Source organism: Cariama cristata, unplaced genomic scaffold, assembly GCF_000690535.1.
Source record: "Cariama cristata isolate BGI_N322 unplaced genomic scaffold, ASM69053v1 scaffold22482, whole genome shotgun sequence".
Lineage (NCBI taxonomy): Eukaryota > Metazoa > Chordata > Aves > Cariamiformes > Cariamidae > Cariama > Cariama cristata.
Genome location: NW_009604722.1, coordinates 855 through 25929, shown reverse-complemented (window position 1 = coordinate 25929; position 25075 = coordinate 855). Strand labels below are relative to the sequence as shown.

At 38.6% G+C, this 25075-nt stretch overlaps 1 protein-coding gene across 1 annotated transcript; it reads right to left on the bottom strand.

Annotated features, from left to right (window-relative positions):
• Positions 1-499: 499 nt before the first annotated feature.
• GNA13 (guanine nucleotide binding protein (G protein), alpha 13) lies at positions 500-24414 on the bottom strand. The gene is made up of 3 exons (XM_009695723.1): positions 24166-24414; positions 6486-6536; positions 500-1865 (listed from the first exon to the last, which is right to left on the bottom strand). Exons 1-3 carry the CDS (start codon positions 24412-24414, stop codon positions 1293-1295), a joined length of 873 nt encoding a protein of 290 aa, XP_009694025.1. The 3' UTR covers positions 500-1292.
• Positions 24415-25075: the final 661 nt, after the last annotated feature.

Genomic DNA, 25075 nt, shown 5'->3' with positions numbered 1-25075 from the left:
GAAGTATTTTTTTATTATTTTTTTAAAATCACATGGCAACGGTTAACAATCCCCCTAAAAAAAACCAAAACAAACTGCAATGGAACATTTGGTAAAATATTCTTAGTCACAGGCAGCAATCTGGAGTATGCTGTGCAACGTATTTGGCTCAAGTACACTTAGGATTGCTAGACCCAATTGGAAAGTCTCAGAAAGAACCTCATCAGCTGAAGCAAGTTCTGCTGTGACTTGTTCTTTTTTCCGAAGAAAACATTCATCTTCATGGTGTCAGCTACACAAGGCCTCTGCTGGGAACACGTATGCTCACATAAGGCCACTGAAAATACCGTAGGAGGACAGAACACAAGGAGGCACTTAGGTTTGCAAGTACTTCTATCCGTCACCAAACGCTTACTGATTAAGATGAGGCACGCTGTAAGAAGTCATGAAGAAAGCAAAAATAAACCAGTGCTATATTAAAGCGCTTCAAGAACAGGTAAGGTACCTACATGTAACATCTGGTTAGTGAAGATAAGAAATACAAGTTTAACTTCCTCTCCCCTTCCCACATCAGAATTTCAAGAGGACCGTATCATAGTGCTCTGTGCTTTGCCATGGCTCTAAGACGTACGTACAATGCAATAAAGTGAAACCGTGTACTGTGCCATTCACTAATTCCTCGTCACTACACTTCTGCCTGCGTTAGTATTTCCTGCCAGATCCATCTGAAGCTCCCAATCTAAGTATTTTTAAAGCATCTCCTATTCAAACCCCATGCAAAGATTTATACTTAAACAGGAAGTACGTTACACCCGGGAATCCTAGCTTCAAACAGATGATTCCAGCAAGGGATTTATGGGATTTCTATCCAACAATAGACCTGAGAAATCATAAGTCAGCTATAGTATCAGAGTCTTCATAATGAAGTTAGATGTGAAAAGTTTCTCCCCCTGTTAAATTAGTGCCACAGCCTAACAATGGCAACAATTTCACTGAAGTTTGGACTTGGAATTCTGAAGGTGGAATAAATTTTCTAGGATAATATACGTGTTCATAAAAGGTCAAATTTATCACTTTACAGGTAACTTAGACATAGGTCTGCTATAAACTTAGAACTTGAGTCAACTTGAAGCTACACTGGAAGAGATTAAGCCTGAATTTCTGCAGAAATTGGCAATAATGTGTTCAGCAGCAGCTTTTAGCCACATCTCAAGAAGTCTGACAGGATCTGGATTTCTCTACTCCCGCTGTAAACTTCTAGTTAAAAAAAAACAACACACAAAATTTACTCAAAGAAAAATGTCTTTTGCATGTCACTGTAACATAAGCTGCTTGAGGTTGTCGTGAAGGATGGTATCCTTAACGTCACGGAAAACTAGCCGGATGTTTTCTGTGTTAATAGCAGTGGTGAAGTGGTGGTAGAGGGGCTTCTGCTGCTGATCCCGGCGTTTAGTACGAAAACAATCCACCAGGAATTTTTGGACATCTATTAAGCAGTGGGGATTCCCTTCAAACTCTGGAAAATAGTCTTTGATGCTCACTTTCTGTACTTTTTCCTCAAGCAAGTCTGTCTTATTTAAGAAGAGAATGATTGAGACATTGCTGAAAACTCGGTTATTGACTATTGTTTCAAAAATGTTCAGGGATTCCGTAAGGCGGTTTGTTTGCCGATCCTCCATAAGCACTTGGTCAAATTCACTCGAGGAAACAAGGAAGAGTATTGATGTGACACTGTCGAAGCATTCGAACCACCGTTTCCGTTCTGACCTTTGCCCACCTACGTCAACCATTTTGAAAGGAACATTTTTTATTTCAAAGTCGTACTCATGAATCCCTTTTGTGGGTCTTCGTGCCAGCAGTATATCTTGCTGTGAAGGAAGATAATCCTAAAAAAAAATAAAAATATATATATAAAGGAGAGTTTGTTGATTAGGATACAAGTCACAGGCATGGTGATCATAGCTGACTTGCAATCAAGAGAAAAGTTTGCAAAGGAACAGCACGAGGTTTTAAATAAACATACACATGTATGGATATTTATACACTAACACTGAAGCGTTTTGGAAAGATCTAGAGTCCAAAGCAGGAAACATACTCAATATTAAATCAAAACATGTACCCCAGAGAACTGAAGCTTTCCATTTGCCACATGACAAGGATCCATAAACAACCTGAGAGGTGTGTTCCATCAGTTCCTCATGCCAGTCTCCCTCATTCTGGATTACTTTATGCTTCATTCATCCTCTTCCCAGAAAGCTGGGAAACATGCTGGCTGCCAACACTGCAATGCAGCAAATGGGGTCTAACACAGGTTTCTCAAATCAGTAACCACGGTAGTATCTCACTCTAACTATGGGCACTCAGTTCTTCCTGCGTTCTCATGCATATTGCACAACTGCTTCTAGAAAAAAGAGCTGCTCCAGTAAGTAACTTTTAAGGCAATCAATTATGCCAGAAAAGCAAAACCTAAGCGACTTGCTGTGTTGGTGCCATGGATCTTTTGCATCCAGCTGTATCAGTCCAAAAAGTCACTTCTATTAGCTGTATGTCACACCTGTGAGCTCACACAGCCTGATTTTGTCCAAAACATACTGCGCAATTAGTAGAACAGAAGAAACGGGCAGCTGAGGACAGCAGCCCCTTCCCACTAGGTCAGCCTAGGAGGGCACCTGAGACAGCTGTACTCTGAAGTTCTCGAGCCTGACTTTTCCCTCAGAATTAAGTAAGCAGCATAAGTGGGTTTTTTAGTATTTTTTTGACTGTTACATGAACAATCATCATCAATGGATGCAGATGCTAAGAGGAAGAGGAATTGTTATTAGTCAGCTTTTGACAGCATGAAAATCAAGACTTCTGTTGAGGATTTCTTCATTTTTAGAGTTACACTTTTCCATATGGTTCAAGTCTTTCTGCTATTTAAAAAGTGCATCTATAACAGACAGCTGGTTGAGGCTGAAGTTTAAAGCTTTGTTGTTCACTTGTTATGGAAACTCCTCCTTACATTTTTCCATCATTTCTCACAACTTCAGAGAGAGAGAGAGTGACTTAGGTTTCAGAGTTGGAATTTTAGTCTCGTCAGTGAATGATCTACAATCTTCCTTTGACAGTGCCAGTTACCAGACTTGGAGCTTTTATAAAGATGTGTAAGTCCATGGCCCAGAAAGTCTGATTCCACCAGTAGGCTGGGGCAGGGGGAACAAACACACAACTACATGGCTATTTAAACACTAGTATTCCAAGCTTAAGGCAGCTGGGCAAGTTTTATCCACAGCCTTTAAGAAAGCAATTTTAAAAAAAGTGAGTGTAATGTTCCAAACACTCAAGGATCATTTTGCTTGACTATGGAAGCTCAACAGTGAAACTAGCTAGAGAGAGACTGTTTTCTTTTAACTCCCAGGTTTCTTCATTCGAGCTGCCCATGACTTAGGCACTCATTTTTATCATGGCGCAAATTACAAAGCAGCTTCCTGAAGCACAGGCTCCCATCCTGCACTTTTTGCTGTAGTACTATTACACATCCAAAACCCGCACCACCTAACCCTGCAGGAGAGTTGAACGGCTAAAGCAGTACTATGTTCTCTCCAAACTGAGTAGCACATACATGCTGCCACCCCCTTGTCTGGTTAAAAGAAGCAACTTCAAAGGGTAATAAGATTTTTCTCTTTCTTTGTTACATTTATCTTGGGTCTTTTCTACCAAAAACTGAGAACAATCAGAGGAACAGAGCAATGAATGTACCAAATATCATTGGGCACATGTGAAGGGATTTTGAGTAAAGTTAACTGTTAACATGTAGGCAAAAGAATGTCACAGGTTCAATACTTATTCAATCCTTCAAACAGAAAAGTATTATTTTTTGTTATTCAGGAAGTTAGTCTCAAGTTCTCAGAACAAAACCAGAAAGTCTTAGGAAAGCTCAGGAGTGACTGAAATTAAAGTAAATAAATAAAAATCAATCAATAATAGGCAAAGCCATATATACCTTCAACATTGAAACAAGAGCACAAAGCAAACTCTTCTGGAAGTTGGCCTGTAACGTTTATTCAGTAAAGCTTTCAAGAACAAGGAGCTTATCCCTAGAATTCCTGACAAATTCCCTCTCAAGTATTACTCATTTAAAATTCCTTCCACACTTGAAACCACAAATAAAATCCGTTCTAGTGCTTTCAAGTTCTACACACACAGAAAACTTACCATGTTTTATACCAGATAATGGCTACTCTGATGCAACTGAGTGCACTGGAAGTCAAGGGCTTGGTATACAGCCATCATTTGGCTACAGGAAACTAAATTCAACAACTCTTAAGAAGTCTCCCAGTATTTTAGTTATCTTTTTGAGGGATTATTATGTTTTTTCTCCTCCTGCCCAGATCCTTGGGATAGTAGCAGCTTGCCACTGTAGCGACTCTGAACTAGCCCCTTTCTCACTGTTGATCCCATTCTCCGTATCTGAAGACTGCAGCATTAGGTGAATGTTTTCCTTGGACAGCACTGAGTACTGTTTTCAAAGTTCTTTCAATGTTTCGCCAATGGCAATTGGTACTTTTCCTGCAAGCATCCCCAAGCAGACTCTCCTTTTCTACGCTTTGCCTAATATTCCATGTTGACTGTTTTCTTTTTCACCATCTTACTTTTTTTTTTTTGTTGGTTGGTTGGTTTGTGTTTTGGTTTTGGGTTTTTTTTGTTTTATTTTCTGTGCAGCTCTTCCCAAGGATACATATTGATTTTGGCTCAGAACATGTGCTTTCTTCCTGAATTATCTCCTTCCTCAAATTCACTATAGTCTGTTTTCTTCTAAAGGACTTCTTTTGGTTTTCAGGTAGCTCTTTTGGCTATCACATCACTGTTTGCCTAGTTAAAATTAGAATTTAAGGCATGAATAAGATCCAACCACAACATGGAAAGTAATGTCTCTCCATTAGATATTATGAATACATAGAGTCTGCACTGGCAGTTGAAATGACAACAAACAGTTGCAAGGAATCCAGCTGATCCCACATGTATATGCCAGCCAGCTACTCTTATTTTGCTGATCTGATTAAATCTGAACATTAAAATTTTTCCTACATGTTGTTATCATCAGTTCCCTTTTGGCAAGAGGCACATGAACTGCAGGTCTATCTGTTTATAACCAATTTAGTTGCAGGCCAGCCCAGTTGTATCAGATAACAGATAAGAACAGTAAAATACTTGTATTAATACAGTTTGGGGAAATAATAACGAGACAAATCTTGCATATAGATAAGAATAAACGAGAAGAACCTATCAAATCTTTCACTCAGTAACAAAACTTAGCTAGCACTTTTCCCACAAAGACCTAGCATTTCCTATGACAGATCTTGAAGAATGCCTCTGTATCTCAACACCATTTGGTGTAACTTTAAACCAGAAAAGCTGTAATTCAGAGCTCAGCCTTCCCACAGCAACATCAGACCTACAATAAGTGTGTGTCTATATAAAAATATTAAAAACCCCAGTGAATTCAAGTTTCACACATTAATCAAAGAATGGACCAAGGCTTCTAAATTAAAAACTCTGAAAACAAGCTGCAAAAATCTGGGGGGGGAAGGTGTGTGCAAGGAACCTTCAAAACTGAAGCCGCATTGGATTCAAAGACCATGAGAAATCCACCATTAGCAGAAGCCCAAATCAAAATTCGGAGAGGGAGTGTTGGAGTTCTCAAGCAAGATATCTGGGAAGCAGATGCATTCTGCAAGATGATCACTAGTGCTCTACTTAGAAAAATGACAGTTCAAAGCAGAAAAAGTCTGGCTTACAATTAAATTCTTATCTGTTGAAAAGAAAAATGAAATTAAACATGATGTAACAGGATTCAATTGAAGTGGTTTGGATTCCTTCACCATTTGTTAGCCATCAGCTGGAAATGACCACGGAGAAATTGCCTCCCTACAGAGTTCAAGCTAGCATCCCATTTTAAATGCAGTTTTTCCACATGCCTTTTCTTCAATATACGACTAATGAGTATCGCCATACAACTTCACTATTCAAGCAGTAACCAACATTTCTATCAAAAAGTATTCTACAGAAGTTTCAGCTTTTTCCTCGGAGAAATTAGATTTTATTCTGTAGCAAGTTTGTTTATTTTAAAGTAGGTAACTACAGAAAGGTACCGCTGACCTGCACACTCATTTAACTTAGTGTCCCTAACTGGATATGTAAAAACAAAAGCAGTCATTTTTGGACATCAGTTAGTGTCGAAGTGCTACTTTAACAGTCTTCTGACTGGATAAGCATTTGTAACTTGGTTTTTGGTCAATTTCTACAGAAGTTTTATTTCCAAAAAGTCTCTTGGCCCTTGCATTGCCCTGTGGTTTTGACATGTCAGTGATGAACTGCTGAGATAATGGGATAGTCAAAGTTAGCTAAAGTTATTTGAGTAGACACTAACTACATTTTGTCTGTTTAAAACCCAGAGATCACAAAGACTACTTAAAACTCAAGACTAAAAAAACTAAGAAAAACCCCCAAAAAACCAAAAAACTTACTTGTTCTCCAAGTTTATCCAAGTTGTCCAAGAAATACTTTACAGATTCCCCCTAAAAACAAAGCAAATGGTTATTTAAATAAGTGGCACACTTGATCCCAATATTTTACATTCTGAAGTCCAGTTAATTTACTGAGATCTAGATTTAAGTGTTGTAAGCTTTAATCACTACCATTTTTTTAAGCGGCTATCCTAAGAACATAACTGACATTTTATTCTTAAGCCAGTTAATATGTAAGTTTAAAAGCATAGGTAGGCACATTTAATAGTTATATTCTTTTCAAGTTTAGAATTGCTAAATAAATCCTACAGTGCTAACCACAGGTAGCATCAAGGAAGCAACCACATCTTCATTATGAAAAGATACATTCAATTCTTCTAAACCTTTGAAGAATCATATAATGGTTTGGGGTGGAATGGACCTTAAGAGTCTGCACATGCAGACCTTCAAATACACTGGAGATAAGTTAATTTATGACTGTATCGCCATATGATCCCATTCATACAGGTACTTCCCCTGAACACAGCAAATGACTAGCAGCATAGAGGATGAGAAACCACAGATAACGCATTTTAGTAAAGTTTCTTATCAGAGACCAAGCGGGACAAGAACTCCTTACTCTGGGAGTAAGGAACAGAGCTCCGTGCTGCCATACTGCATGGTACCTACTATATAGGTTATCTTCTGGATTCAAGCCATCACTGTCCTTGCAAATAGCAAATGTAGTTTTTAATCCCTCCAGTAATGCAGAACTAAAGAATTTTTTTATTGTAAGCCTGAACTACAAGTCCGCTCTCCAGGACTCCATTAGGGTGCTGGGATTAAGGAAGAACTCTTACAAGGATGCTGCTGACCTGAGTTCACTTGCAATAGGTAATGTACTGATTGAATTTATTGCAAAGGAAAGTAGTACCTTTTTAGGATTCCCAGCATCATCATAGAAGCAGAAACATGCTTCCATTTGAAAGCTCTTGATTACCAAGCTGTAATTTATTTACTTTGTAGTAAATACAGAAAAAAAACCATCTGTGTTTTCACTCTGCAGACAGAAGAGCAAGAATTCTGACTGAATTTTCTTGATGAGAAATTCAAGAAGCATCCAAGGCTGGGGTGACTACATCTGTGCCAGACAAGTAAATTAGGACAGGAGTTACACCCTGATAATAACTTCCCCTCACTTGAATTTGAACTCCGCAAACTTACCTAGGAACAATATCAAACCTCAGTATTACAAACTGTGTCATCTAAGCAGCAGTAAAGTAGGGCAGGCTAAACAACAGTTCAAAAAGGGTTCTGGCAGACATAGAAGCCAGGTACCTTTGCAAGTTTTCCAAGTACTAAAAAAAAGTTACATATTGCAAGTAGATACTAGCCAGGTACCTTTGCAAGTTTTCCAAGTACGAAAAAAAAGTTACATATTACAAGTAGATACTGCACCTTTAAGTGTGCAATTTGAACATCAACTTTTAATTAGGCAAGACTGGGACTCTGGTTGAAACACGCCTTGTGCTTGACACACCTGCAGGGAAAGCATCCAACACAGTTCTACTACCTTATTTTACCTTTTATTTGGCTTAACATTACCGATTTTCCCTAGGGTGACCAACTGCAGCCGTAACACTAAGCATTTTAAAGCCTGGCAGCACACAGCAGCAACTGCTTGCAATGACGGCAGTATTTTACACCTACATGTTTTTCAGCACTTCAGAAATCCATTCTAGCCTCAATTCTGTAAGGAAAGCGTATGGGGAAGAGCATTCCTATTTCACAGAAAACAAAAATACAAAACGTTGTTGCACAAATCCATCAAGCTTCCCAAGCAGGAGTAACAGGATCAGAATTCAGGCCTTCCAAGTACTAAGATCACTGTCTGCAGCTGAATATTAAGACAAAGTGAAGTTTAAGGTCAGACTTAGTCTCTTTCTAAGGTCCTAGTAGTAGCTGGCAACCCTCCCTTCCCCACAGGACTACGTCAGATTTCAGACTCATTAAGTGCAGGTATTTATTCTAGAATACCTGGGCCTCAAAGGCTGTTGAGTATGCATATGTGTGTGTGCGCGCATGCATACATACATATATTTTAATCTTAGACAGCTCTTTTTTATAGTACTTATAGCAATGCCTACTCCCTAAAGAAGCATTAACTCCACAGTACTGGAATGCATGACTTGCTACCTCTCCTTTAAGTCCAGGGGCTTACTGCTACTGCAATGGATTGAGCAGTTAGAGCAGACAAGTAAGCCGCAGCCTGTAAAAGTCACAAAACATCCCCAGAAGCAGCTTCCCAAAAGACGGGATTTCCTGAAAACATGAATGCAAAACACATCAGCCTGCAGCAGCAGCAATGCTCTAGAGCCACACGTCCAACAGTAAAGTAACTGCCAGAAAGCACACCGAGCAGACTGCTTAGCTTTCTAGGCTGTCACCTATCAAAGTCAAGGGCAAACAAGTATCAAGGTGGCCATTCTGAAACTTAAGAGAATAAACTACAAAAGCCATCAGTTGCAAGCATAACGCAGTTAAAGCAATGACACACCAGTTTCCCTCCTCCACATGTTTGGCTCAGTCACTGGGTTCTTCCCTTATGAAAATCTATTCTGACAACCAATACGATACATCAAGCAAGTGCCACCAACATGACTGAACTGTGTATTTACGGATAAAAGTTGTTCAATCATTGGCTTTTAGCAATTTGCACAGCATCAAGAACTTACAACAGCTTCAAATTCATCATCTGTTCCTCCATCACACTCCAAACACCCCTTCATATCATACAGCTACAAGCCAGTACCTTGACTATTGGTAATTTTCTATCTGACCTGGACATCTTTGTATTAGCAGGCTAAGCTCTGCTAAGTACAGATAGTCTTGAACAGCAAACTACCACAACTAACAGATTGTTATCAGAATCCACTACTGTAGAACTGAAGACTTTTGACCCATTTTAAACAAGCTTCAAAAAGGCGGCATCACAAAGCAACCAAGCAAGACTTCCAATCCTTTTCCAAAGGAGTGAACCTATGTATTTTATGCAATAATGAAGAGAAACCCACTGAAAAACCCACCACACAACAATCAAGGAAAGCCTTAATGCCAGCAATTGTTAAAACTGAGTAAGAAGACCATCTATTCACAACCTGGTACGACAACAGCTCTAAAGACAGCTTCTGTGCTAAGCTACTTTTTCTTGATTTTAGATGCAGAACTAGATCTCCCTCTGTAAATCGATGGCTACATTTAAATGGCTGTAGTCAACAGACAGTTGTCGCATTCTAGAATTTCCCTTTAGACAAACTGTAAACTCTCTGGTTTACCCAAGATGATTAGAAAAAAGAAACTGGGTTTCCCCACTTGGCCCCACTAACTCCAGTGTGGCTGACCACGTCCAGCCCCTGCCATGTGGCTGCTGCAGCAGTGAATCTGCTGCCGTCACGCCGCAAAGGAGCCACACCAAAGACAAAAATCAACAGGAGACGGAGAAACTGCAGGATCTGACCCCATTAAAAAATTCCTTAGGTCTCCATTACACCCCCATTGTTTTCACACCCATGTTCTGTGAGCACATACGATGGAAATTTAAATCAAAGTTCTAGTTAAAAAAATACAGTGATGTGAAGGTCTTAAATTAGTCACAGGTGAACTTTTGGGGTTTTTTTAACACAGGTGAACCCTTCAAAGTAATTTTTACAGTTGAGCAGTTCTGAACTGTAAATTTCTGAAGTGTGGTTGAAGGTTACCAACGACCTGTTACACTGCAGGAATCATACCATTAAGCCTTACTTGTCCGCTGCCCGCTTCCTTCTACTTAACTTAAAGCGCAGGCCCAAAGATGCCAATAGAAGTGACAAAGTCAAATGCAGGCTTGAGCACATTTCTCATATGCATGAGAATAAAGCAATAAAGCAAATTTATTGAACGCACACCAATACAACAGAATGAATGGCCTACACATCAGCTTCAAAAATCTGCCACTGTTAGGTGACTGTGCTTTTGCTCTTTTAATACAGTATTTAAATAAATCATATCAGAGTATCAGATTTTAAGCAAAGTGATTGCTTGTAGAAGATGCCCTTTTTTGTTCTGACAGAGTATACCCATCTCAGCTGCAGCCCTTCAGCCTCCTCCTGATTCATAAACGCATGTAAACCACAGGAAGTTGACTGCTAAATAACTTTATTCGTAACTGTCAAGTATTCCATTTTCAGAGAGGTTTGAATCAAAACAGCTTGTGTGCTTCCTGGAGTCTTGTGATCCTTACTGAAGAAAGCCAAGCCAAGTCATTTCACCGTGAACGTACAAGTGATTTACAAGAAAACACAACTAAATCATATTCATATCAAGGTACTTGATGTTACAACAGCAGCTTCCCTGACAACACTGCATTTATTTTAACTAGTCTTGCTCATGCCTGTACAATGAAATATCTCAAGTTTTATGTAATGCACGCCTTCTACACAGACAGGATTACAGCACATATTGGTCATTTACTTATAAGATAATAGCATATTGCAGCTGCTCCTGTGGTCTTCTGAAGTAAACCAGATCAGTTATCTTTTATAAACAAAACATGGCACAGAGAGAGATTACTCTCTAAAATGCTGCTAGTTAGTGCCTAAAGCAAAGTAACCATAAAAATATTTTTGGGGAGGGAAGAAAACAAACAAACAAACAAAGACAACTACATGAAATACACAACAGATGAACACATTTTTTAAACCCAGGAAGTGGCACCAATTTATTTGGTTTCCATTAAAACAATGTCAGCAATCTAAATATGATTTGCTGAAACCTTAGCATAGCCAAATGGCTTTTTAGCTGTTCTAGGGAAGCACAGACACATTTTTTCCAAAAGCAATCACTTAAAAGGAAAAAAAAAAAAGAGAGAGAGAGAAAAAAGCATCAAATAAAGATTTAGTCATCACAAGGTTTAAAGAAAGAAACATACAATTTATCAAACCATCTACATTTGTCTGCAAGTTCAGTGGAACATACTGAACTGGTAAGACTTATTAAGTATCTGAAAGAATAAATCAGACACTTAAAAGAAAATAGGAGTAACTCTAGATTAGAATTATAGGAACCACCATTCTCTCTTCCTGACCTTGTTTGAATTTCTGGGAAAAAAGAAACAAAGATTTCCTATTTTATTTAATAAAAACCCAGAAAAACACAAACAAAAACAACAAAAGTTTTTTTAAAAGCCTAGTTTAGAATAAGAACAGGTAATGACAATGTTTTTAGGCTATCATGTACATGCCTAAATTGACACGCAAACCAAACCACCGATAACATGGGAAAAGCAGCTTTGAAGAAAGATGATGGAGGAAAAACCAAAGCCTTAAAATTCTGCATCTTACAACACCTTAGTAATCCTTATACCATACACTTCATTACGTATAATTTTTTTTCTGTTAGAGGCTTAATCCAGACAAATCCGCATCTGAGGATTTTGGCAAAGAATCCAGGAAAAGAATCTCTAACCTTTATTTTCTTGACACCCCACCCCAAGCTGATTCAAAAGACTGACTGCAGGTCAATACTGCTGCTGCTGAAGTTTAACCAGATGTCTTCTGAAATTTCAATAATAAGCACAGAGATAATTAATGGAGAAATGTTTTACTCAAATCAATGCCGATTTCCTCGTAGGAGAGGTATTAGTGAGCACTACAACCTCCTCCCCCTCCACTCAAATGAGGGATGTCCATAATGTTATAAAAAAGAAGCAGATGATACATTTATGCTGTAAATGCACCTAATCCTGATTATATTATTGAGCTCAAATCCATAACTGGTTGGATTGTTAGACCAGTAGAAGTTGAATCAAGTCTTATGTCAAGACACTGAATTGGTTGTGTTTCTCTGCTGGCCTCAGACTTGAAGGTAAACAAAATAATCTTGATTCTTTCATAGTTTTCAGGTTTCTACAAATCAATTTCTCTCACCGGTCACTCCTCCCAGTGCTTTCTCATGAAGATTCCTCTTTCAAACATGCCCCAGTCAACAGAATAGGACAAAACTTCTACACACTCATACCTACAACTTGTTTATTCAAGAAACTATATTTAAAAATCAGATACTTTCCCTATTTTATAGCAGCAATTCGGCAACTTGCTGGGTATCTCCTAAGGTGAGAGGAAACAATTTGCCACTCCTATGCTCTAACACTTGATATAGTGCTCTCTGTTTAAGCAGCAATTTTATTAGCAATGTTTCAGGAGTTTACAATAAGCATATAAAATAACTAATTTTTAATAAGTGTGCTAAAGGTATTTAGCGAAAAGTGTCGAGGTAAGCAACAGTATATTTACTTACCAAACTGCAAGTCTGGGAGAAAATATTTGAGAGTGTGCTAACACAAAACACATTTCCTGGAGAGAAGTACGTTTCCTTTCTCTAAGTGTTAATTAAGGCCAGTTATGTTAAAACCAGTATAAACGGGCACTCCCGCCAAAACAAAGCAGTCTCCATTTATGCCCACAAGGGCATTACTGCAGCCATATGCAGAGCAGCCAACTGCTCCCTGTTAAACTAGTGCCTCCTTCCCTAAGAAGGAAGGGCAAACTGCTTTAAAATGGCACTGCTGCCAATGGAAGCATTGATTGACCAGCTTTAAAAAGGCTAAAGGACAGATACCATATGTCATGATTAGACTTTTTAGGACCTCCTAGCTTCTTTCTCTCCAGCTTAACCATTTGAATTGTCATTTAAATCTGATCTGCCCATTTTCAAAGATAAATTTTAAGTACATTTGGAATTAATTGCCGCTTCCTTGTGAGACTGGAGAGTTTCAGACACAGGCTACATTTGCTTATACAGGAGTACAAAATAATCCTGTTCTCCACCAATACATGTCACAAATGGCGTCACGGCTCACCCTACCTCTGAGAGAACTAACCTATTTCCTCTTTTCAGCACTTCCTGTGTGCAGCTTGAGTTGTATTTGACTTTTTTGAAAGCAATCAGAACTGCATCATGCGGTGTAGAAGTGAAACTTGTCTTGTGTTAGGTCACACAAACTGAGTCTCTGTCCTAAAAAAAGGAAAGGTTGAAGTCCTGACTCATAGAAGTAATCTTTTGTAAAACCTTTTCGTAGCAGAGCAGAATTTGTATTCAGAACAGCTGGATCACATTGGGTGGAGGGCTCCTAATAGCATGAAGCTACAAAAGCACCAATGAAGGGAGGAGTCACACTAAGTTTATTTCATGACTGACATTGTTATCTTGCATAATGGCATTAACAAAGAAAGGTGAAGGGGTTTAAGAAGGGTTTTAACCCAATAATATCCCTTTAATCTATTATCCCCTATTTACCATGTAATCCAATTAATCCATAATTCTCAGAATGTAGATAACAAATGGAAGACGACAGAGCACGCCAACCTGAGCTCTCACACTACAGTCACCCAGCAGCATCTGCTACGGCTGCCATACCCAAACAGCTGCGAGTGAAAGAGGGGAGGTAAGTCAAGCCACGCGCAAATCAGTCTAGAATTAAATACTCCAAGTAAGGTTCCATTATCAGCTGTTTCTTCTTCTTGCACCAAATTCAGTTTTGCACTACCCCTCAAAGTGCCTCATTCACTTACACAATTCAGACTCAGATTTTCTCTCATCAGTACAGCATTTCCATGATTTCAGGCATAACATGCTATCCCAATTAATCAAATGAAGACATGATCGAGCAGTAAGAAGAACTTAATCTGCATAGTAGTATACTATACGGCAAACTGTTCCAGCTTTGAATTACTTTCCTAAGAGGGAGGAAATTCAATTTCATTTTTCTTAGCCAAGTATCCCTCCTCTCTCCTGAAGAAGGGATGTAATTGCCAGATCTGTAACAAAACTTCCTTAAAAATATGAACATTCACAACAGCTTTTAGGCATGAAACAGCATTCCATTAAAGCCTATACAACTACAATTTCTTCTGTGCAAGGCACTCTGTTATCATATTTCTAACTAACTCTGAAAGACTACTTGGAAACCAGAATGTGCTATATTCTATAAACAGCTGAGAATTTTAAGAAACTAGTTGTATGAAGTGATATTCCATTTGTACAACTCAAGAGCAAAACTCGTTCCCACAATTAAAAATCCTAGGAATACACAGCATTTATCCTGGTGTGTCATTTTCCTTAGGATCACCAATGGTTCCAAATATAAAGCAAACTCAAGTCTAGTGCAGCCCCTTCTAGAGATCAGAGCCAGGTTAAGAAATGCAATAAATGGTATATGGGACCCCACACATGCAGAACCAGAGCACCTAACAAAGATGTTTCTGTTTTCCAGAACCTGAACAGAAATTAATCCATGAAATCAAACTACGATATGCTCTTCACAAGATCAGGTGCACTTTCTTTCTTCAAAGATCTTTTTACTCTCTGCCTCAGTAAGTATTTACAACCCAAACTCCTCTTCCAGAAAGTTTACTTTAGGAAGGACACTGGTACTTTGCAAAAGATTTTCAAATTTCATTGATGAAAGAAATCTCCCAAGTCATGGCACACATGCAGACCTAGAAGTCATAGGAAAACATACACTGACCAAGATGAAACAGCTACCTCTCAATTACTATTTACACTCTGGGAAGCATCTATATAAACTTCAGATGTTTTGCACACAAAACAGACTGGAACCAGACTGTAAACATTTGCTCTTCTTTCAGTGCACTGACCCACTGGCTCCATGACTTCATGTGTTTGCAACTCAAACTGCATTTAATCCAACACTGAAGCAGTAGTGAGTCTGCAAATCTGCCATCCATCATTTAGAGCTTTACTTGCTTCCAAGTTATACAAGACCAGCAAAGGCTCCCAAAAACACGACAAATATTTGGCATGTGGAAACATATCAGCACTAAAACTGGCCATATTGAACTTTAAGATGCTTGAAAAACCCATTATTGCATACACTGTAAACTAAATCACAACATTTCAAAATCAGAACCCTAAACTAGATACCAAGGCATGCACTGAAGCATCCCCAGGATTCGGTTTTAAAGTACATTTGGTTCCTATTTCAGCCTCACGAGAAATCCAGATGACCAAATGCTTTTTAGTTCCTTCCTCTGCCTCAATTAGCAGAATCCACTTCAATTAAGTTCTGGTATTTCTGTTTGCAAAGGGTGACATACTAATACATCAGCTCTTGTTACAAGCTATCTGACAAGATTCACTGATAATTTACTAGGTTCTGTGAAAGATCTATATGTATCATTACATGAATGTCAGTGTTTTTAAAAATTAGTCAAAGCTGCGTCTAAAGCACTCAAAGGAACAGTAAAGTACGCAAGACTCCCTAAACAGCAGCAACGTCGAAGAGGTTGCAACCATTTCGCATCACTTGTAGAATTTCATACAAGAAATTAACTAAAAATAGAAAAACTAGAAATTAATTACTACAGCAACTATATAATTATTTGCTAGTGAAAACAGTCAAAGGTCCCAATATCATCCACATGTAAAATTTCAGCAGATCACCCTGCACTGAGTTTTTTTTACATACTATTTTGTGTCGGCATTTTGAATTACAGATGGTGTCAGTGCACTGTGTTTCCTCGCCTGGAAATTCTACATCCTCTTTATTTGGTCACCAGCGGGTGATCAAATACCATCATGTGCCCAGTGAGAAGCGCTTCCAGGCAGTCTGCCGAGACTCCCGTCGGTTTGTTTAAAATGACTTCTCTGGCATCATTAAACAAGGGAAAAAGATATGGAAACTCATGTGTGATTACACATTCCTGTACCTCTCTTCCATAAAAAGAATTTGGAGTCTTTTCAGTTCCTTGGTTAAGTCACTGAAGAGGAGCATGATATTCCACTTATTTTAACTGAGGAGACTATGAAGTACTGGGAAACCATTTAAGGCACGAATGACCATGACGGAGAAGAGAGCACCATGGTACAGTGAATTAAGTGCTGTAAAAGGCAGCTCACTGCCTATTCTAGTCCAAAAATTTTCATCTCTGAAATAGTGGAAGTTGTCAGTTATTGTGATGATAAAGAATTCAGGGTGTTTTCTATATTTAGAATTTGTCAACTTTTCCAGCTGTATTACCTGATGTTTGTTGTTAATGTAGATATTGCAAGTGGAGAAGATACTGGAAATAAATTAGGACCTTCTTTATCTGCTGATGTAGTCTTACACATTTTCTTTATTCACCATTTAAAGTCAACCTGTCAAACTACTTCAGTTGTAGAGCATAAGGGTTGTAGAGTACAGGGGCTAGTCTCCAGGATTATTGATTTTTATTTGCACTAAATACATTTATTGTTTGAGGCTGCTGAGTTAACTAATATTGTGTTCTATGACCCATTTGTTCACCTTTAAGATATAAACAAAGGCTTCATATTCCAGAGCAATACAAGATACCACTTGGTATCAGCTAGGTTGTATCAGCACCATCAGTGATACAGCTCACTGTTCTGCAAAAGGGCAGGCTCTGCACCTTCTGAACTTCTCAAGTGATTTGTGGTAAATTTAGATACTTACAAAAAAAAACTGCCAGCAGACACAACGCTGGTATGGAGATTATCTTGCTTTGTACATGAAACACTAGTACAGTTATTCTATCGCTTTTCTTACGTAGTAAGGTCAGCTGCACTTATGTTTTCTCACATTTTCTTAAGCAACTTCCTCAGCTACCACAAGCTAAAGTTTCCTACCGCTTTGCTAGTTCTGTTTAAAAGGTGCAGCATGAACTCAGAACACATAAATAGCATTTATCATTAACTGAAGTTTAGGTCAATAAAGGCGGCCAAAACAGTCATCCAAATACAACCTGAGTGTAATATGTGCTCAGTGGGAGCAGACTTAACTAGCCTCTAAGGCTGAAGTCTTGTTACAGTCACCTCAAATTAGGGAACAGCAGCACAAATCAGCGCTGCCCCTGGCATAGCACCTTAATCCTAAAGGATCCCCTATCTACATATGAAAAAGATCGTTCCATATTCTTTGCCTCGGGTGCAAAATTAATTTCACCTATATAGATGGAAGATCACAGCTGCATTCATACCACACGTTTTGCCAGCATGGAGATTTGCTGACAGCTATGAATACTGGGACTTTGTAGTGTAGATTTGGTTTACATTTAGGAAGTCATTTCTAAATGGACAGAGAATGGTATAGCCATTGCTACATTTAAATTCTGTGAAGTAATGTAGTAAAACAGTTCTACAGGTACTACTAACGTGTAGTATCTTGCAGGTTAGTAGCCAGCAAGGAAATGGGCTCTGAATGAACATTTGTACCAAGGTCTCATGTTACACTGTCAGCAGCAGAAGCAGCAAAAGCTCATCTAACACATTTGCACCAATTTGCTGAGAAGAATCTGCTGAGAACAGGTTCACACATTCAAGACTTGTGAAAGGCTGAGAAAGTCTCTTCCTCTGAAGTTTTTAGAGGTTGTTGGCATGCACAGCATATTCAGAAGGGCACTTACATTTTACCTTTATTTAATGAAGGCTCAATTACAGAAATCCAAATTTTTGCAAAAAGTAGGTCACCTTTTAATGTTCTGCAAAAAAATGTTTAGGAAACTAAGCCACATGATTATGAACATGACATAGCCTGTTCAAGACAGAGTATGTACAAGAACACATCGCTCTGCTCCCACACTGTATTGTGAAAGTCTGCATTTTAAAAGAAGTGGTTCCCCATAAATAGATTATCTGGATTGAGTCTGAACTAAGAATTCCATCCTCAGAGGTTGCACTGAAACCACACAGAAAAGATACACTTGTACAAGCTAAGTGTAGTGCACAAGACTCCAAAAGTTTCTATCATTCTTGGTTGAAAGACAACTCGTCATGCTTCTGTATGGCGTGTGTGCGCTGGCATTAGCATGCCCACATCAGGACTGCTCCCAATCTCAATCCAGAGCTACATCTGTGCTTAAAAATAACAGTAACAAAAAAGAAAAATATAAAAAAGAAAAATAGTAACATTCAGAAAAAAATTATGGCAAAGATGTTTTTCAGTAAAACCAGGCCAGCTTACACTAAAACATCAATTGGCAATACAAGACCACTCCTCTCCAAACACTTCAATATTTTACTGCTAACAAGAAAAGTCAGCAAGCAGGAAAGGAAGAATGGTGAAAAGGGAAGCAGGCAGTCCCAGAAACAGCCTTTCAAGGCACAGTAACTCACAGAGGCTGAAATAAAAGTCCTAAGCCCAATTTGGAAAATGATAAAAAATGACACTTTGTGCCATTAGTATAAAAACTACACCTGAAGATCATTCAGCTCAATTAAAATATTATGGTCAATTCCCATTACCAAAGCACTAGTATACACATTGAAGAGTTTCTGGCCACAAATCAAGAATAAGGAAACTCAACCCTCCTTGTTGTTGGACTCTAGTGTTAATCCCTATATGAAGCCTTATTAATACAAACTCAAAGCCAGCATTATCTTGTTATTGGGGCAGGAAAAACAGCAAATCCTCAAGAACTCCAAGTCTTTTCTGAGGATTTGAATGACTCATTTTTAAGTATAAATTTGTAAAGCACTTTTCTTTCCATAGTTACAGCAACAATCTTTGATAAATCTTTTTTGCATAAAGATCAAAAGATGGCAAGTAGCTCTAACCTTTCCAAGGGCTTTAAGGAGTCATGCTCACTGTACACATGCCATCCTGTGATTTGATGTTTGGCAGACCTATCGATTGGGGAAAGAGGGGAAAATAGTTCATATTTCAATACATAAAAAGCAGGAGCATTTTTGTTTTCTCCACAAAAATTTAAGCAATAGTCAGTGTAATTACAACACTGTATTTAAATAAAGTAACTCCGAATTATATGATTAAGTGCCCAAGTAGTCAATGCACATGTTTACAGAAACGCTGGGTGACTGGATCTCGTGTCCACAAGAGAAGATTTTTCTATCAGTCTGAGAAACTTTCCACCAACAGTTCATGCGCTCAAGCATGTCCTAATAGAAACACCACCTACACACTTCAAGTAGAAAGGGAGCGGGACAACCAAACACCTAATCTCAAAACCGAGAGATCTGGGAAACGGGGAGGAGTTCCCTCTAGCCCAAATTTAGGAGGTTGCAGAGGATGAATACTGGGAGGGATATCAACATATTCAGAGGGCACAAGCTGTTGAAAGGCATCTGAAATTCAGTGTCACAAATATGGTGTAGACACTTTTAATGAACAACAGATAAAATACTCTTTTTCCAGGTTCTAGACTTGTGGCTTCAGAGATGCTGAAGTACTGACCTCACAACTGTTTCATTAAGATTGGGCATCCACACTTGAGAAAGAGGAAGACCTCAACATCTGGCAACCTAGTCTGGCTTCAACCACAACTGACCTCCACAGGATCACTACTCTATAATCAAGTACACTTCAAGGACATGTTGCCTGTGCACCTGAAAGAATGGTACCTTTGGGCTAATACTTTGCAGTGGCCATTTGAGGACTCACTATTTCCAGTAGAGCTAATTCAATGTTCTAGTGTGTACAACAGCCCCACCAATATTCAGAGACAGAACCCAGAAAAGCTTAACTAGAATAAGATAAAATACAATCTTCCAGTAAACTGAACAACCCTCTCAGAAATACTACTCTGCAACAGAAAAATGCTACCGAGAAGGTGCAGTAAATCTAGCTGTAGAACTTCAAGCTGAACACGCCTTTTCCTGTCTTCTATAATCTGATCTAGCACTTGCAGACATGTCACAGAAGTAAACATGATCCAGAGGTAAATGCATATCCTGTTATCCTTACTGTATCATCTATGTCTGCAGTTCTATGCAAATGCAGACAGAATAAAGCGTCTCACTGCCCCTGCGTATTGCAGGTTCTTGGCATTAAAACAAAAAAACAACCCCAACACTATGTCATTTGCAAGTTGGGCAAAAAGTATCTATCTGGAGATCAACAATTGCTGGTAGCAAACATCCAAACCCGCCGAGAAGTTATCTTTAACAAGAACAAACCTTTAACACCTTCAAAGCATACCATGCATCTGAGCAACACGGCTCTCATCCCACTTTTCCATTCTCCGAGAATTAGAAGACTCCTGAAGACTACTTCAAAATGCTTCTCTGCTAACAGCTTTCACAGCGAATTCAAGAAATGCAAGTTCACAGCAAACGCACTGAAGTGAGAGGCAGTGTACAATGGTACCGTTACTCAGAAGTGCTTTCCTTGGCGTTACTAGACATGCAGCACCAGCACTAGACACTCCCCAGCTGCCAGTGCCTCAAAGCCAATCTCAATGAGAACAGCAAACCTTTACAACCACATAACTGAATAGCTCACGAGTATAAATATAAAGGCTAGGAAACGTCTAGTTAAATTGGTTTTCATGTTGTAGAATTATGATAATGGGTATGTTTATCCAAGTCATTTCAGGAGATTTTTACCAGAAATCAACTTGCAATGAGAAATCTGAAATGCTAATTAGGTGTCAAAACACGTTAGGCTGACGCAGACTAACTGTGTAACTAATCCCTGTTAGCCATCTGACTAGAGGCCATAGGAAAGGCAAGCTTGGTAGTTGAAGGACAGAAAGCTTGAGGATGACCAGAAACTTAAGTGTAAGTTACAGGAACTGACTAAGCTACACAGACAAAATAGTCTTTAGTTCACCGTGTTAGTGGAACTATGACCCAAATGACTTCAATTTGTAATAAAATTTAAGGGATTATAATACTAACCACCTGAGAAGTATTAAAGTGGCATATATTGTCCTAAGCCGTAATTAGTTCTTTCCAGTTTTCAAGCACTACACAAGCGTGACCTAATGAATTTTCATAAATACTGTTGTTAGTGGCCAGAAGGCCCCTATTTTTATACCAAGGAAAATAAATCATATTGACTATCCCCTTGACCACTCTAAGTTAACAAAATGCGGAAGGACGCTCCAGTGAACTAGACATGGAAATGCTGATTTCTAATTCCATTAAAATACAACCAAGTTCTGTTTCCCCCCCTCCCTCACACTGCTATAAAAAGAACACATTGTTTCCTTAGGCTCCTAGCATCATCTCTGGCATTGCAAGTGAAAGATGACGGAGAAAAACGAAAAAAGCAAGAACAGCTCAATGATCTCTCACAAATGTACATACATCTTTAAATTTTAACCATATACAGGCAGAAACTTTAATCTTAAACCCTCTTTCTCTATACTTCCCATCTGTCCAAGCTAAAAACCACTTCTAGAACTACACTCTTGCTTCCTTTCCTCCAGAATGTCTATGTAAATTTTTACACTTTTCACTCCTTATCTATCACTGCTCTGTTCTTCATTTGCTCACTTCTACCTTTGCCCCAAAGTGTCCTGTTCCCATGATAAACAATACTTTCCCAGCATTCCTGTCTGCACTCTCTTAATGTGAACCATGTTTTTCAGTGCAGTGTCAAACTCAGTCCAGCGAAAAAAGTTAAAACTCCCTCAGTCTGAAGAGAAGTTAGAGTATATACAGTCTAACAATACTGTTCTACCATGCTCAGTCTCAGCATTTTACACTTGTTTTTTTATGCCTCTTTTCCCGGTCTCCTACTCATCTAATGATAGCTGGTCTCTCCTTTCATTACATTTTTTGCCACAAGCACTTGAACTGGAAGTAGAATGGTATTTTTCTCTTACTCTACATTCTACAATGCTAACAATTTCCAGTCTTGAATCCTTACTTCAAGAGTCAGTACTCCACACAACTGAACTGTCTGCGTCTCTTCCAACTTCTGCCTGCTCTACCTCCTAACTTGGGTATGCCTGTCACTCCCTCCTTAACCATCCGTGTCTTCCTTCCATATTACAGCACATATCTAAACTCTCTGAACACTCTTCTACAAAGCCTGCCAGCAGGTACGGCAAAAATACGTACTGCTTTCAGGAGTCTTCCTGCCATCCTGCTGCCCACGTGGAGCTCTGTCATAACTTAAGCTGGAAGCTTACTGGGGTAAAATTGAGACTTCACGCTTGGCCAGCACTGATCACATTGCCTGCACTCAATACAATGACATCATTCAGCTTTTTTTTTTCCCCCCTCATGTTTATAACTTGGCATAAATATCTCTGGCAGAGATTTTGAAAGGATTTAGGAAATAAAGCAATGTAAGTATAAATAAAGCGGTTACCTTACTTTCAAAAATTAGTATTAGGACAGTACTTAAGAGCACTTAAAAAAATACTCTTAAGTTCTGCCTAAAACACAACATGATCCATATATATTTTTGCAGAGAACATTATACAGATTTAGGGATTTCCAAAAGAAAGCAACAATATTTTTTTTCTGTCCGATTCAGAACACATTCTTCAAATCCTACTCAAAGTGAAACTCTGCACATACTTCAGTTATGGAAAGAACCTACTTCTCAAAGCCTCTAGATGACAGAACAGTAATAGCTCCTTTTTCCTTTGCTACTTAGCCTGAAGTCACTAAACATGCTTAATCTATGACAAAATTTTATTTAACAGATTTTAAAACAGATCACTCCAGCACAGCAACTACGTCGCTAGAAGTCATATCTGCACCAGAAGAGGATCTTGACTACAGCAGAGCAATTACCCTTTTACGATCACTTTGAAGGCAAAATGCAAGGAGCAACAGGTCTCATTAGAAACTTACTTACATAGCTCAGAGCTAGGCTGGGCAGGTGATAGGCTACTTGAGCACTTGCCCATTCTGTAATCTCTAGAAGACATTCCGTGATCAGGGCAATACATATTTGTAGAATATTTAAACAACCTATTTAAGTCAGAGTATGATTACACAACCATTCATAATAGCTCAACAGGAGACATATCAGCTATTGTTCAGATTCACACTAACACAAAGGTTATTTTTAAGATACAAAAAACATAAAGCCACTTAGGTTTAAGAGACCTACAAGAACAGATTTAATCTATTTTAAGGTTCTCAGCTCCCACCCCCACAAAACCCTACGCCACTGGTTCTATGAACCCATAAACAGCAAATTTAACTTAAATTCTTCATTTCTTCTTGCAGCATTTGCATGGAAATGGAGCAAAGGGACTGCAAGCTGTCACAGACAGTTAAAGCTCCAGCTCAAGAACCAAGACATGTTTTTTTTTCCTTTCCAACGCCACTACTGAATTGTATACTCCATCTCAACCCCACTATTAAACTGTATACTCGATCTTCAGCTGAGAACTTCAATATAACAAAAATTTCATTACATGAGTATTAACATAGACATTCAAAATTAAACAGGAAGTACACAGAGGGAATGTTTGCTAGATTGCTCAAATTGGAATAGAGAAGGGAGTGGTTTTTAAATTCTTCTCATTAACCCATGCATATCTTTTGTCAAAAATCACATTATTATTACGTCTTTCTTTATTGCAAACCATTTTTTTGTTTTAAGTCAATGCACTAGTTAACAAAGGGTGGAAATAATCACATGGTAAAAAGACTACACAGGTACTAGCTTTGTTACAAAACATAAAAGCTCTCTATACCCCAACTTTCTCACATATGAAATTAGGACAATTATGTCAGAAGCTCTTTATTATTCTTGTTTTTAAAAAAAGGGGGAGGAAGGAGCTAAATGCATCTGTTTGCAACACCACAGTGCAACAGCCCACCATCCAAAAATGCTTAAGATCCGTAAGGAGGCTGCTTGATCAGGGTTTTACAGAAAAGCAACACAGGAACAAGAATCATACGCAGTCAGTTAAAAACACTGAAACACAAATCTTACCAGCTGGAATTCTCTGCGCCTGTCGTACGCGTGCTGGATACCGCTATCCGCCCATAAAGCTCTTATGGCTGGAAGGTACTGTAAAAAAACTGCCGTCTCCACCATGCCTTGCACCACCGTGACTGACCGAGTATCAAAAGCCATCATCATATCTCCATTACTCTGGTTAGCAGGATCTCCCCAAGGGATATGAAGTTTCTCTCTGGCATCTACGAGGACTCTCACACCTTTAACAACATGAAAGAGCATTGCAATTAGAGTTTCTCAGCATCTACTATTTCACTAGCCTACAAATCCGCGCAGATTCAAACAATGAACTTATTCTCTACAGTCAAAGCTCAATAGGACTATCCACTCCATAGGAAATCAGAAAGCTTCTGAAAAATTGACTCAAAGCAGTACATTTTCAGGTAACATTAAAACTCAGATATTTCCTGTCTGAAAAACATGGCCATAGTACAGGCTTAACTCTTGAAAAAGTGCTATTTTTAATTACTAAATCCCCAATCTGTGCTACCAAGCAAACTCTTTACCTGGCATGAATACAAGACAAATGAAGCACGTTTAAAAGCTTATTTCAGAATATACTAAACCATCTGATGGCTTATTTTAAGATTCCCTAGCCTTTGTATTCTTACAAACTTGCTATTGGTAGAGTTATCTCTACCTTTAACATTTTCAGAGATACGAAGACAGTTATTTACTAAAATCATAGCATTTCCTAAAAAGTATGTTTTTACTGCTTAAGTGCAGGAGTTCTATCACCTAAAGACTTCCTGCACTTTTTTTATTGCTGTTTTGTAAATATTCTCTAGGAGAAACAGAGTATTTTAAACTTCTCTTATAAAGAACTTTAAAAAAACCCCATTGTGCTCATCCTGATAAGGGAAATGCAGGGAAATGAATTCTA